Source organism: Miniopterus schreibersii (assembly GCF_964146895.1).
Source record: "Miniopterus schreibersii genome assembly, chromosome: 1".
In the NCBI taxonomy this organism is placed as follows: Eukaryota; Metazoa; Chordata; class Mammalia; order Chiroptera; family Miniopteridae; genus Miniopterus; species Miniopterus schreibersii.
This window is the reverse complement of record NC_138101.1, coordinates 151,920,457-151,933,394: the sequence shown is the minus strand read 5'-3', so window position 1 is coordinate 151,933,394 and position 12,938 is coordinate 151,920,457. Positions and strand designations below refer to the sequence as shown.

Here is a 12,938-nt window from a genome sequence, read left to right as displayed (position 1 = left end):
AATTTAGGTGATCTGAAACAATTGATATTTGAAATTATTCCATTTTATATTTAAAATATGTAGTTTAAAAATCTCATGAAAGATCTGCTTTCCTACTTATTCCCTTACATTATGATAATATAAGTAATTTGTATTTATTGAGCTCGTCATTGGGAGAACAATTATGACCATGTTAGGTGGGGTGCAGGGGAATAGGTTTTTCATAGCAAGGGGTGAAGAATTGAGAACCTGGGAATAGCGTTTAGTATAGAATTTCATATTATTTTAGATTCCTGACTTGTAGACTCTTGAGATCTGCAAAGTAGATGATGTATTGTTATGTTATAGCACACTCATTTATAGCTTTGTATACCAAGATGAACAAACCAGAGAAAAGCAAGCATTTTTCAGAATTATGTAAAGTACCATTTTGAAATTTATTGGAAAACTGGCAGCACATTGGAAGCAGTTCACTAAATAAAAAGTTATAAAGTTATTCGTCCAAAAAATTTGAAAAATTTATTTTTTTTTGGTTTTCTTGTTGTATGACTTAAGTAAACGGACTTTTAGAGCTGATTTTCTCATTTGAACAGTGCAAATAATGATACTTGTTCTATTTATCTCCCATAGTTGTGAAATCAAATTAAATATGTATGTAAATCAGGCCTGGTGCTAGGTAAGCAATAATGTAGACAAGCATAGTACCTCCCTTTAAAGCATAGTGTAGTGGAGGAGAATTTTATTAGACCAGTCATTTGCAAATAATTATTTAACATTTTATGAGCTATATACTAAGGAAAAAGTACAGGGAACCTGACTAGTCTTGGATCTAGATTGAAAGCTGCCTGGGGAAGAGAAATTTAAGGGGAGACATCAGTTGAAGGGGTTGTAGGAGACGACTCCTAGTGGAAGAGGAATAGTATTTGCAAAGAAGCTTAAGGGTCCTTAGGTAAAAAGCCAGTCTGGCTGGCAGTAAGCACCCTTTTAGCCTTCACAACAGCCCTGTGAGTTAACTCCATTTTACAGATACGAAAAAAACCGAAGTTCAGAATGGTTCAGCAGTTTAGATAGAGTCTTGTTTGTAAATGGTGGAATCTTGTTTTGAACCCAGGTTGGTTGGCCTAACTCCAAAATCCTTGTTCTGTCTACTCTGGCATTCTTTCTCTGAATCACTTAGCTCACAGGCTTATTGTGCTCCCAAACACATCTTCCCTCTTGTTATTTCTCAGAGGGCTTTGCAGCTCTCCCTCTGACTAATTGTGGAGCCAAAGATAGGATTTTCTTTATGCTAAGGTAATAATGAGGCTTAACTCTGACAGGTTGTACACTGTATACTCTTACTTGTATACTATAGAATAGTGATTGTCAACCTTCTTCATCTCATGGCACACATAAACCTTTTTTTTTTTTTTTGCCAATCTGACAACAAAATAGGTCTAAAATTGATTCATTCACACCAAACATCTGTTGTTTTGGCTGTCATTTTTTTATTTGACAAACTAAGGGAAAAGAGGTTAGTGCCCCTGACTAAATAGTCAGGTATCGCATATTTTAAAATTCTTGTGGCATACTGGTTGAAAATCGCTGCTCTAGAATTCCAGGGATCCTAGAAGCTTTTTCAGGGGTAGGAATCTTGTGGATTCTGGGGCTCATAGGAAACTGCAGTGTTGTTTGTGGCCTCTCATTTAAAAATAGCCTCCTGGTGCTCATGAGGTGCTTTAATAGAGCCAACATTTCCATCAGCCTCTCCTCCCTACCCCCAAGACACTCCAGATAAACAAAGATCTCAGTAATAACAGTGTGCTTCTGCTGTAGCCTCTGCCTACTCCCACAAACCTCCCCTGTATAAAAATCCTAAAGCCACCACTAATAATGCATTTTATTAGAAGAGTGCAAGTTAAAAGGGTTCTGTTGCTTTAAAAGTTTGAAAAACACTATCCTAGTTTATGCGATGTTCTGTGGAAGTATTTCCTAAGTGAGGGTTTCTTCTTTGATCTTTCATATCTGCTTATCTCTTCCTACCTGCATTAACTCCCCCAAACATCCTTGTAAGTTGGGGAGGGATTTTGTTGTTGCTCTTAAAGGTGTGGAGATAGTGCAGACTATATTGAAGCCCTGTACTTGAAACCTGAAAAAAAACCACCTATGCCTTTGTATTTCCAGATACTTTTATGGCAGAGAAAATAAATGAATTCAGGCTAAATGTCATTGTTTTATGTAAGAAGAGAGTTTTAAATTTATTTATTTATTTTTTCCAATGTTATCCTTTTTACAGAATTTGTTGGGGGTGACATTGGCTAATAAAATTCTGTAGATTTCAGGAGTACAATTCTACAGTGCATCATCTGTACCTTGTATAGTGAGTTCACCACCAAGGAGATGTTTTAATGCCAATACCTAGTTAAGTCTTTTATTGTCAGAGTTTTAAAATGTTTTTCCAGTCAATCTGTTACCATCAGATTTTCTGGCCCACCTAAAAGGCAGTGCATAAATTTGAGGGGGGGACTGTTTTAGGCCCTCACCCATTTTAATTAACTTGTTGTGCTTTTCTAGGAATTGTGAAGTTTATGGTAAAGTAATTCATAGTTCTAAGTAGCCGGAGATTGGTGCTTTCTTCCAGTTGTAAATTTTTGTATTTCTGTGTTTTCGGGGCGTTTCACTTGGTAGAGCCCCATGTACTTGAAATGCGAAGTTACACATTGATTCCCTCCACCCCACCCCCCCTTTGTGCTCAGTGTTTGTGAAACACCGACTGAAATTGTTTTTGCCTTACAAGCCTCTCTCTTTTTGAAAGCACCCGGAGCCGCGCATTTTAGGGGCTCACGCTAGAACCCTCGGTCATGACCGCTCTGCTGCTCTTTCCTTTCAAGTTGCCTAAACGCGGCCGCGCCGGTGCGAGGCGCGGGGACGGCAGCAGGGTGCTGCCAAGTAGACAGGAAGCCGCGGCGGACCGGCGAGCAGGGGCGGCGGAGCGCCGCCCCGTCCAATCAGCTGAGAGGGCTGTTGCTATGTGCCCTCTGCTCTGCTGCCTTTGTGAGAAGCTGAGAGGGAGAGCGGAATCAGCACCCACCACTGAGCATTTGTTTTAACCACTGCAGACATCTGGATCCCTCAGTTACTGACTGTATAGCAATTGACAGCCAGAAGGCAACTGCTTTTATACAAGGATTCCAGTATGGTTTTCAGTGGAAACAAAGGGCTCCACAGAGAAGGTGTGTAACGAAGTGTTTTTAACGGCATTATTTTTAAGCTTCCAGTTTTCTGTAGCTGTTTACCAGTTTGCTTTGCATGGATTTTTAATAAATAGGACAAGAAAAAATGATCTCACTCTGAAAAACATTGAACTTAGGGAATTTTTATTTAGCTTCATATGGCCTGTTTTCTTTGAACAGCATTGCTCTAGAGATTATTAAAATGCTGATCTGAACAATGAGTAGGAAGAAAAGAAACCAAAATACAATGTGCTCACTTTAATGGGGTGTAAAATAAGATAAAAATGGGAATACTGGGAAGAGAATAGGGTTAGCCAGATCCGTTAACCGAATTTGGGGGGCAGGAGGTATTTTTGAAAATAGAAGCTTTTTAAGGAGAATGTATTTAGGATAAGTTACATGTTTTTAACTACAATTTGTTTATGAATTTGACAGAGATTGTCAGAATTTAGGTTAGTGAGAATTTTGACAGTTTAAGGAATTTATGTACTATCTTTTTACAAAGGATTTCTTAAGATGCTACCTCAAATTGTACAATCTCCTAATTATTTGATCTGTTGACTAAATTCTGTGCAGGTCAGGTAAAGGATAGTAGTATAATCCAACCGCAAAGTCAGTGTTGTGTTCTATTAAATGTCCATCTAGAAAATTGAAAGGAAAGGATTTTGAACACAACATATCATAAGTGGTTAAGATCGTATTTTAAAATTAAACTAGGCTCTTAAATGTAATAATCCCATATCTGTCTTAGTCAATACTAGTAGAATATAGTAGAATCTTATTAAATTAAACCTCACTAATTCAATATTTGTAATGATTGAACAGAATATGAGTTACAGTTTGGTTTTATGGGGTCTGGAAAAACCAGTTTATCCAACTGATTGTAAGAAAGTTTTAAAATATCTTAGATAAACAAAAGTTTTTACATGTCCTCAAATACTGTGAAATTACAGTTTACATAGTTGATTTACCTTTTAAATTAATTAAAGCAGAACAGAAGACTAATTAGCATACTGCCTATTTATGAGCAGTTTTCTTTTGCTCATTCAGTTTCACCTGGTGGTGTGACTCCTTTTTAATTTACTTAGTGATTTATGTCTGATGAATAAAATTAGTACAATGCAAATCCAAAGTTAATATTCAAGCTTTATTTCTTATCTCTACAAATATATTTTGTAGAGATAAGAAATATTTTTTGAAATTGGATCAGTTTTGATGATGATGTTCTTTTTAAGAAGTACCTGTCATTAGGAAGGCTTAGCAATCAGTGTTAGCGCTATTTGGTAAGTGATGAGAAATATTTCTTTTCTTTGAAAAGGACTCAAACTATGTCTCATGCTTTTGTGCCCATTACTGATCATTATTAATGATACATGTATACTACCTGTATTAAGTTAAAGACTTCAACTAGTAGATGCAAATATACAAAATAAATTGTTCTTAAATATTAAAATAGTGTTTCACGTGAACTGACATGTTGCTGAAATTTAAAAGATTCTGGCATTTCTCAGGTTCTCCAGTTGTTAGATGTAGTCCAAAACTTGTACTTTATAGGAGTTATAAAAATTATAATAAAATGAAGAAAGCTATTACGTTCTTTGGCCTCAGTGGGCTCCACAATATAAAGCACTCATTTGCAGAAGAGGAGCTGTGGGGGAGAAAGGGATGGGAGGCAGAGGTTTGCGGAGAGTATTAAGTAATAGCTAACGGTATGGAGGCCTCTCTAGTCATTTCCATTTTTTGAGCTATCACTCTCCTCAGTTACTTTTTTCTTTTTAATTATAGAACCACAAATACCAAAGTTTTGCTTGAATTGGTTTGCTACCCTTTTCCCCTTGGGTTATTTCTTAAGAATTAACAGACTTCCAAAAGCAGGCTGATTTCATTCATATACTGCAAAAGATGAAGGAAGATGATATTGGCAAGAAAATTGGGCCTAATGCTGTCACACAAAAGCTATGCCTTTGTGTTGCAGGAGGAATAGTCTTGGGAGAATCCCGGATTTTATTCCGGGACTCAGTACCTAAAGATTTTTTTTTTAAATAAATGAAAGCTCCTGTTCAGTATGAAAACCTCAGGATAATAACTGATGTTTATAATTTGATCAAATATAGTAACAGTGCTAGAGTATTTCAAGTCTCTGAATATATCTATTATTTGACAGTAGAATTTTTGTCTTATTCTGTGTCAAATCTTGAAATCTAAATTGGTTACACTTTTGTGTACTTATAAGTAGAAAAATACTTCAGTTCTTAAAAATAGTGATTTTTACAAAGAACTTTAAATTTTATTTTTTAATTACAGTTTATATTCAATATTATTTTGTATTAGTTCCAGCATAGTGGCCAGAAAATCATATACTTTACAGAGTGTTCCCCCTGATATTTCCAGAACCCACCTGCCATACATAGTTTTTATAATGTTATTCACTATATTTCCTGTGCTGTACTTTATATCCCTGTGACTAGTCTGTAGCTACCAACCTGTACTTCTCAGTCCCTTCACCTTTTCTCTCCCAGTCCCTTAACACCCTCCCCCCACAACTGTCAACCTGTTCTCTGTACCTATGAGTCTGTTTCAGAAAAGTGATTTCTTTTTTGCCTTGGCCATTTGATAAAGAAAAAGCAAATAGAAATGCTCATATTTATCAGATGCAGTGATTGCTATAACTGATTTTATTGTAAATAAATTGTTTTTATTTATTTTGAAATCACCATGCAACATTATGTAAGTAGTATCTCATTTACAGTTCTTCAAAAAAAATTCTGTAATTTAAAACCTCATGTTGGGAAGGATAACAATCTGAGTTTTTCTTTTCCTCTAGAAATCTGTGAAATCTTTTCTAAATCATTCCTATTTCAAGTATTATCCCAAATGTTTGATTCCTATGTGTATGCTTTTTTTTAAATGTTTAATATACTTTTTTACTTTTAAAAAAAATCCTCACCCAAGGATATATTTTACTGATTTTAGAGAGAGGGGAAGGGAGAAACAGAGACAGACAGACCTGGATGTATGAGAGAAACATCAATCGGTTGCCTCCCGTACAGGCTCCCACTGGAGATCGACCCTGCAAGCTAGGTCTGTGCTCCTACTGGGAATGGAACCGACAACGTTTTGGTGTACGGACGACATTCCAACCAACTCAGCCACCCCTGCCAGGGCCTATATGTATGCTTTAAGTGCTGTATGACACATGTTTCTTTGACTCTTCCTTGCAGAAATTCCATTAGTTATTCATATTCTGATTCCAAAAAAAAGATTTGATTATCATAGTCAGCTGGGCAGGGAAGTTTAATCTTGATAGCTTTTTGTCAGGCATTTTCACATGCAATGGTGCTGTTGCATAAACCGTACTATTTTTGCAAGGGTATAGTAAATCTTTTTCCCCCTCAGATGTTACTGTATCTAACATCAAAGACCTGAGTTTTAAATATATACCTGTTTGCAGTATTGCTTGCATTTGATTATATAATCTTTTGTGATGAGGCCAAGTTAAAAGTGGTTGCATAAGAACTATTAATTGAGAAACTGGAAGTATCTTCTTGTTCTTTCTTCACTGGTTTCCTCAATTTTATTCACTTAAAGACTTCTGAACATCAAAGGAATTATAAGGTTTATGATAAGCCCGGGGACATTAATCAATTATAGTAAGTAGTCAAGATAGGGTAGAAAAATAAGGCTCATACACAGGCCTCAGATTTTGCTGTAACCTTCTTGTCATCCAGAACATGAAAGGGAAACTACCAGTCAGTTTTCTTTGCCCCTGTTATTTCACATTTTTTACTGCTAATTTAGCCATTAAAATTTAAGTTGGTTTCTGTTTTATTAATATTTTGAGTTTTGGCTTCTTAGGCTCAAATTTGGGATAGCTTGTCTTATCTGTCCTGCATGATTTATTATTATTTAGCTTTGTGATACTGTGCATAGTTTCACCTCTTTGACCTTTAGTTTCCCCACCAGTATAAAGAGGTCGTAGGGTAATTGTGGAGTTTAAATTGAAAGAATTATGAAAATTACTTAGATTAGTGACACAGAGTTAAGACTCAATAAAATAAGAGATTTTGTGATAAACTTTTCTTTAAAATGATTCTACATTTTAAAATTATGAGAATATTCAGTATAATTTTTTAGACTTTCCCCCTAAACTTTATATATGCAGGTATACTTTTAGGTTTCTCAATTTCCTAAGGTAGATATTCATGATCATGGAAATATGGGGATTTAGTTAGAGAAAGGGCAGTGTTTGTAGGGAAGTCATGACTAAATCTCTGAAGAAAGGTAAGAGTCAACAATGGTAAGAAAATAATGAGTAAAATAGGAAGATCAATAAAGAAAAAGCATTTTGCTGTTTTTAGTGTTATTTTTTATGTGTGTGAGAGCACGTGCACATGCACACGAGTGCCCGCAGTGCTGAGCTGACCGACTAGAGTTGCTAAGTCCAGTGGGGATTTGTTTACTGGGAAGTAACTTGTCTGACTTTTCTTTTGAATTCCTCAGTGAGGATTGGGCTAAGAGTGACCTTGTGTTTGCCACCCATATTAATGACAAGGGATAAGCCAGCTGCTTGGGAGCCAGAAATCAAATATCATCACATACATGATGAATGTAACTATCCTGAAATACAATGAACTTCCAGAATAAAAATCTCATCGTAGTGTAGGGCTAAATTTTGAAAACTCAAACTTCTGAGCCAAAATGTTCAGGAAGTGCTCTTTTATTTGTAATTTTAATAAGTATGCAAAATTTCAGTTGCCCATAGAATTTCCATTGATTTGAGTGGCCATAATTTTACGTTATTTTGGGAGAGAGGTTAATCTGGGTTCCCATCCTGGTTTTCCTATTTTTGTCAAGTGCTAAGATTTTATGATTCCTACATAAACTTACATTATTTAGCCATCCAGTTTGCTGAAGATACAGCTTAGCTTATTGAGAATTAGGGAACTGACAAATGCAAAGACAGTCTCTTCCAAGTGTACTCTATTTTATCACTGTCATTGCGTTCAATAGTACTGCCCAAATAGCTTCTGCAAAGAGACTGTTTTGCAATTGACCAGAAGAGTAGGAGAACCCTTTTAGAAATTATCCTGGTTTTAACTGGTTGCATTATTGCATCGGTGTATTTGCTTTGGGTAATGCATACTAACCTTCAGTCAAAAAAATCCAAACAGAAAAAGAGCAGATGTGACACTGTTAGTGTTTCTCAGTTTGTTGTACTGACCTTTTCAAGAATCTACTGGACTGTCATTCCCCTTGCTAGAAAAGAAAAATGCACCTATGTACATACACGTATAATTTTGTGAAATAGCCAGAGGTTTATAAAGTCTCTTAGGTTAAGCAGTCTTGTTAAACATAGTTTCAGTCAAAGAATAAAGGTATTAATTTTTTTTTTATTTTTTTTATTTTTATTTTTTTAAAATATATCTTTATTGATCTCAGAGAAAGGAAAGGAGAGGGAGAGAGAGAGAAACATCAATGATGAGAGAGTCATTGATTGAGCCTGCAACCTGGGCATGTGCCCTGACCGGGAATCGAACCCCGATTGCCTGGATCCTAGGTCGATTCTCAACCGCTGAGCCACGCCCGGCCAGGCGGTATTAATTTTTTAAACAATTAACCTTTGCCTGGTCGGGCGTGGCTCAGCCGTTGAGCATCAACCCAAGATCCAGGTGATCACGGTTCGATTCCCAGTCCGGGCACATGCCCGGATTGCGGGCTCGATCCCCAGTCAAGGGCGTGGAGGAGGCAGCCAATCAGTGACACTCTCATCATTGATATTTCTGGCTTTCTAGCTCCCTCCCCCTTCCTTTCTCTGAAATCAATAAAGATATATTTTAATTTTTAAAAAAAAGAAAAAATAATAAAAATAAAAAATAATTAAAAATTAATCTTTATTGTTGAAAGTATTAAGATGCCCCCCTTACCACTCTCCCCCATTGATCCCCTCCACCCTGCATTTGCACCCCCGCAGGCCTTCTCCACATAAAGGCATAGTTTTTTAAAACTGAGGTTTAAAACAGACTGGGTAAGGATTTCAGGATATGTATGCAAACAAAGTGTTAAGTAGTGAGCATGGGGCACTGTTTTGTAGCTTCTAGGGAGATGGTACAGTGTTCCAACAGGTTCTCCATGCATGAGTTCTCTTGCAGATAGGTTTGCCCTGGGGTGTATTCCAGATTCCTGCGCGGACCCCTGTTTTCTTATAGGGAAACTAGCGCAAAAGGAACAGGCCTGGAATGCAGTGTTTAGGTACCCAGGACTTGTGTGCAGGTACCGGAAATTGCCTGCTGTCTCTGAGTTGTAGGCCATTGGAGGAGACCTAGAACACACTCCTTTGGCCTCAGGCTACCACCTGGAATCTCTCCCAGAAATCATTCTGCACTAGAGGTGACAGGTCCAATGCTATGGATGTCACCTAGTTCCATCTTCGTTTGAGAGAACTGAGCAGAACTGATCTTACTGTGTGCTCAAGTTTCTGAACTCTTAATTAAAAACAACTATTCCATCCAGTTTTTTATTTTTGCAGGAGTTTTAGGTTTCACACATGTAAACACCCAGTGGAAAATATGAATGCTGAGAATACTCAGAAGCAGGGGTCATGCCTGTGGTAGAGGGAAGGAGGTTGAAAGGACAGAGTGTATTTTTGGGGACCAGCCTATGTGGTAACAATATTCCCACGAGGTAAGATGTAACACTAAATTAGGTTAAGCTTGAGGGTAATTTTGGAAAGTTATGTGCCAGTTATCTGAGATTAGTAAAGCTGAAACAAAACAAAACAGCACTAGAATAGTGGAGTGTTGCTTTTTTAGCACAGGGTTGTCTTCTGAGTGTATAGCTAAATCTAGAACTTGTGGTTTGAGAAAGAGGGTTTTGTTTCCTTCTGTGACAATATTTTCTCAGTGTTTTGTCCCATGGTTCTTTCTGCATGGGGTGTGGATTGATTTGACCATATAATCAGGACAGTGAAAAGGACAGTATTTCCTACTTGAGGATTTTCAAGCCCTGAAACAGTGATGAATTAGGTCTAATGGTTTACTCAGAGCACAGAAAAATGAAATTAAGTAGGGTTAGGGCAGGTAAGAAGGAAGTGAATAAAACCTGGGTAGCTCTAAGTTTTTGCCTATGCATCTGCGATGGTGTGGCTAAAAGCATAATTCTGGCAGCCTGAACTTTAAGGAGGTAAACAAATGAATACCAGTAAATTTCCTCAATAACACTGACTAGTTTTAATTCCTACATTTTAAATATCAAGTGCTCTGGGAGCTTCTCTGATGCCCAGGACGGATTTTCTGCCTGGGCATTCCCAAAGCACCCTGATCTTCCCCTGTTATCATTTATCACATCACCATGCATTAGGGTGATCTGTATCCTCTCAATAATACTGTCTCTACCTCAAAGGCAGCTTGTTCTCCCACTGCCTCTAGCGCAGAGCCCAACTTCACTGACCGTCTTTGACATATAGATAGTTCTCTTGCCCACTCTTATCTTCTAGCCAATCTTTAAAATTACTTAAAATTCAGTTCTCTTTCTAGAGCTTGAGTTGCCCCCAACTCATCACACAAGCGCTCGGTAGGTGGTTGTAATGAATTTTCTCTATAATCCCTTAAAAGACTGTTGGAGGCCTAGAAATTCCAATAAACAGTTTGGAAATTAGAACTCGGAAAGTGCTCTCTCTCTTTTTTATTTTTGACAACTTAAATATTTTTGCCCCTGGGCTAGAGATTTTGTGATTGCCTAATACAGTTTCATTATTTTAAGAACAAATATTTCCTTGTCCCACTTAAAAGAATTATATTGATAAAGGGCATTAAAAACAACTCACAAAATGCTTTCAGTACAAAAGAGAGGGTGGGAACGTGATCCCTCTTGATTTAAATTAGCTAAGACCTGCTTTAGGAAGCAAAGTTCAGAAAATTAGGTTTAGTGCATTGTTTTAGGTAATACATTTGTAGAATTTTATTTCTAACTTTGACTTTTTAAATTTGAAAAAATAGAAACAGTTGGCAATTAAAATATCAAATCCAAGAGAAGAATAAAATAATAATTATCTGGAAAGGGTAACAGCAAGGCTTTATCACTTTAAACAGAAATAAGCTGAAATAGGAAGGAAACCACATATGATGGAACATTGACTATCATTATTTAAACATGTGTTCAAGGGCTGGTTCATGCCAAGCCGTGCGCTGGGCAACAGGATCAACTTGTTCTCATGGAGCTTAATGGGTTAGAGGAGAGATGCAAACACTGATTTAATTTTGTCTGGGCTAAGTTTTAGGAAGGAACAACGTAAGTTGCAATGAGCTCTTTTCCTAAGAGAAATAAAAAGCCATGGAAGAGTGTAATGGGACCAATGAGCTGGAATAAGACCTAATGAAGAATTATATGTTTATATATAATTATAAACATATTATCATCTCATTATTTCGTACCCTATTTTTTTTTAATCTGTAGAACTTTAATCAAGTAGCAAAGTTAAAATTTTAACTTCATAAAAGTAGAAATTCTGTTAGAAAATGAAAAAATTCCCATGTACGAGATCAACAAACAAATCTAATTTTGAATGAACTTGAAAGAAATATTCAGGACCTTTATTGAGAAAATGTTAAAACTCTACCAAAGAATATTTTAAAAGGCTTGTATAAATGGAGAGAGCTGAACCTTTGAAATGCGTTTTTTTTTAAAGTTAGATGAAGTGATTTTTGAGTTTCTAGAGATAATTTTAGAGAAGACCAGAAAAGCAGTAAGATTTGGAGTGCTCTCCTGATACACAAAATGATGTCACCTCCTTTCCACATAGTTTTTCCATGGTGTGGCTTTAAAAATTTTGGCATAATTGGAGAGAAGGGTTACAACAGCTGAGGTGGGGCCGTGTGTCCTGCCAGGAGGGGAGTGCTGGAAACAGGAGGAATTCTAGTGATTCAGTGGAATAATGCTACAGAGGGTGAGACTCCTTGAGGTGGCTCTAGGAGAGAATTAGTAGGCCAGTTTGGCCAGAGCTTTGGATGCAGAAAGGAGAGTAACGAGGGATGAGGTGCAGAAGGACCCTGTCTACCTTTTTCGCCTCTTCTGTCGTTGCTGCCCTTCATGCATTCTCTGGCCAAGCTGAGGCTGGTAAGGGATCAGGTTTGGGAAGTTGCAGTCAGACTTTAACCATTGATGGCTTATTGGGGACAAGAGAAAGGAAGGAGGCATAGATGATTCTAACATTTTGAGCCACAAAAGGCAAAAATAGCTGTGGTTGGGACAAGTTTTGTACTCTGATCAGCATCCCCGTGATTATTTTTAGTTTGTGGTACATATACACAAGTCAGTCTGTGCATGTGGTGAAAGTGGTACTTACAATAAATGGGATGGTATTATTTTATAGCTCCCCAAATTGACACATAGAATCAGATATTTAAATTGGAAAAGCCATCTAGTTTCACACACCTTCATTTTACAGGTGAGCTTGCTGAGTGAGGGTCACAGAGTTTAACTGACCTTTCCCAAGGTCTTGAGGTTAGTTTATTATGAAAGCAGATTGGCACATTTATTTTCTAAACAGACAATTCTAGAATAATACAATAATAAATAATTTCTTGATTGTAACAGCTATGCTCAGTTGACTATAGTTGTGTTTTTGAATTGGCTGAACCAAAACCAGTTTAATCTGGTTCTAGGAAATATTCTATACTTGGCTGACTGAAGTTGATAATGACCACAGTCATCCAATAAAACATTAATTAAAAGCATTACTCTAGCATTAAA

General features: G+C 36.9%; 1 protein-coding gene across 7 annotated transcripts in view; it reads left to right on the top strand.

Annotated features, from left to right (window-relative positions):
* Positions 1-12,938, top strand: part of ATOSA (atos homolog A) — an 81,083-nt gene that overhangs the window by 22,456 nt on the left and 45,689 nt on the right. For 2 of the 7 annotated variants that reach the window (XM_081116726.1, XM_081116725.1), the window contains exon 1: positions 2,868-3,191. The exons of the other annotated variants lie outside the window; for them this stretch is intronic. In XM_081116726.1, coding sequence (XP_080972852.1) covers positions 3,155-3,191 — 37 coding nt within the window. In that variant the 5' untranslated portion in view covers positions 2,868-3,154. Of the gene's footprint in view, positions 1-2,867; positions 3,192-12,938 lie in introns of those variants that run through there. 7 annotated transcript variants of the gene reach the window in all.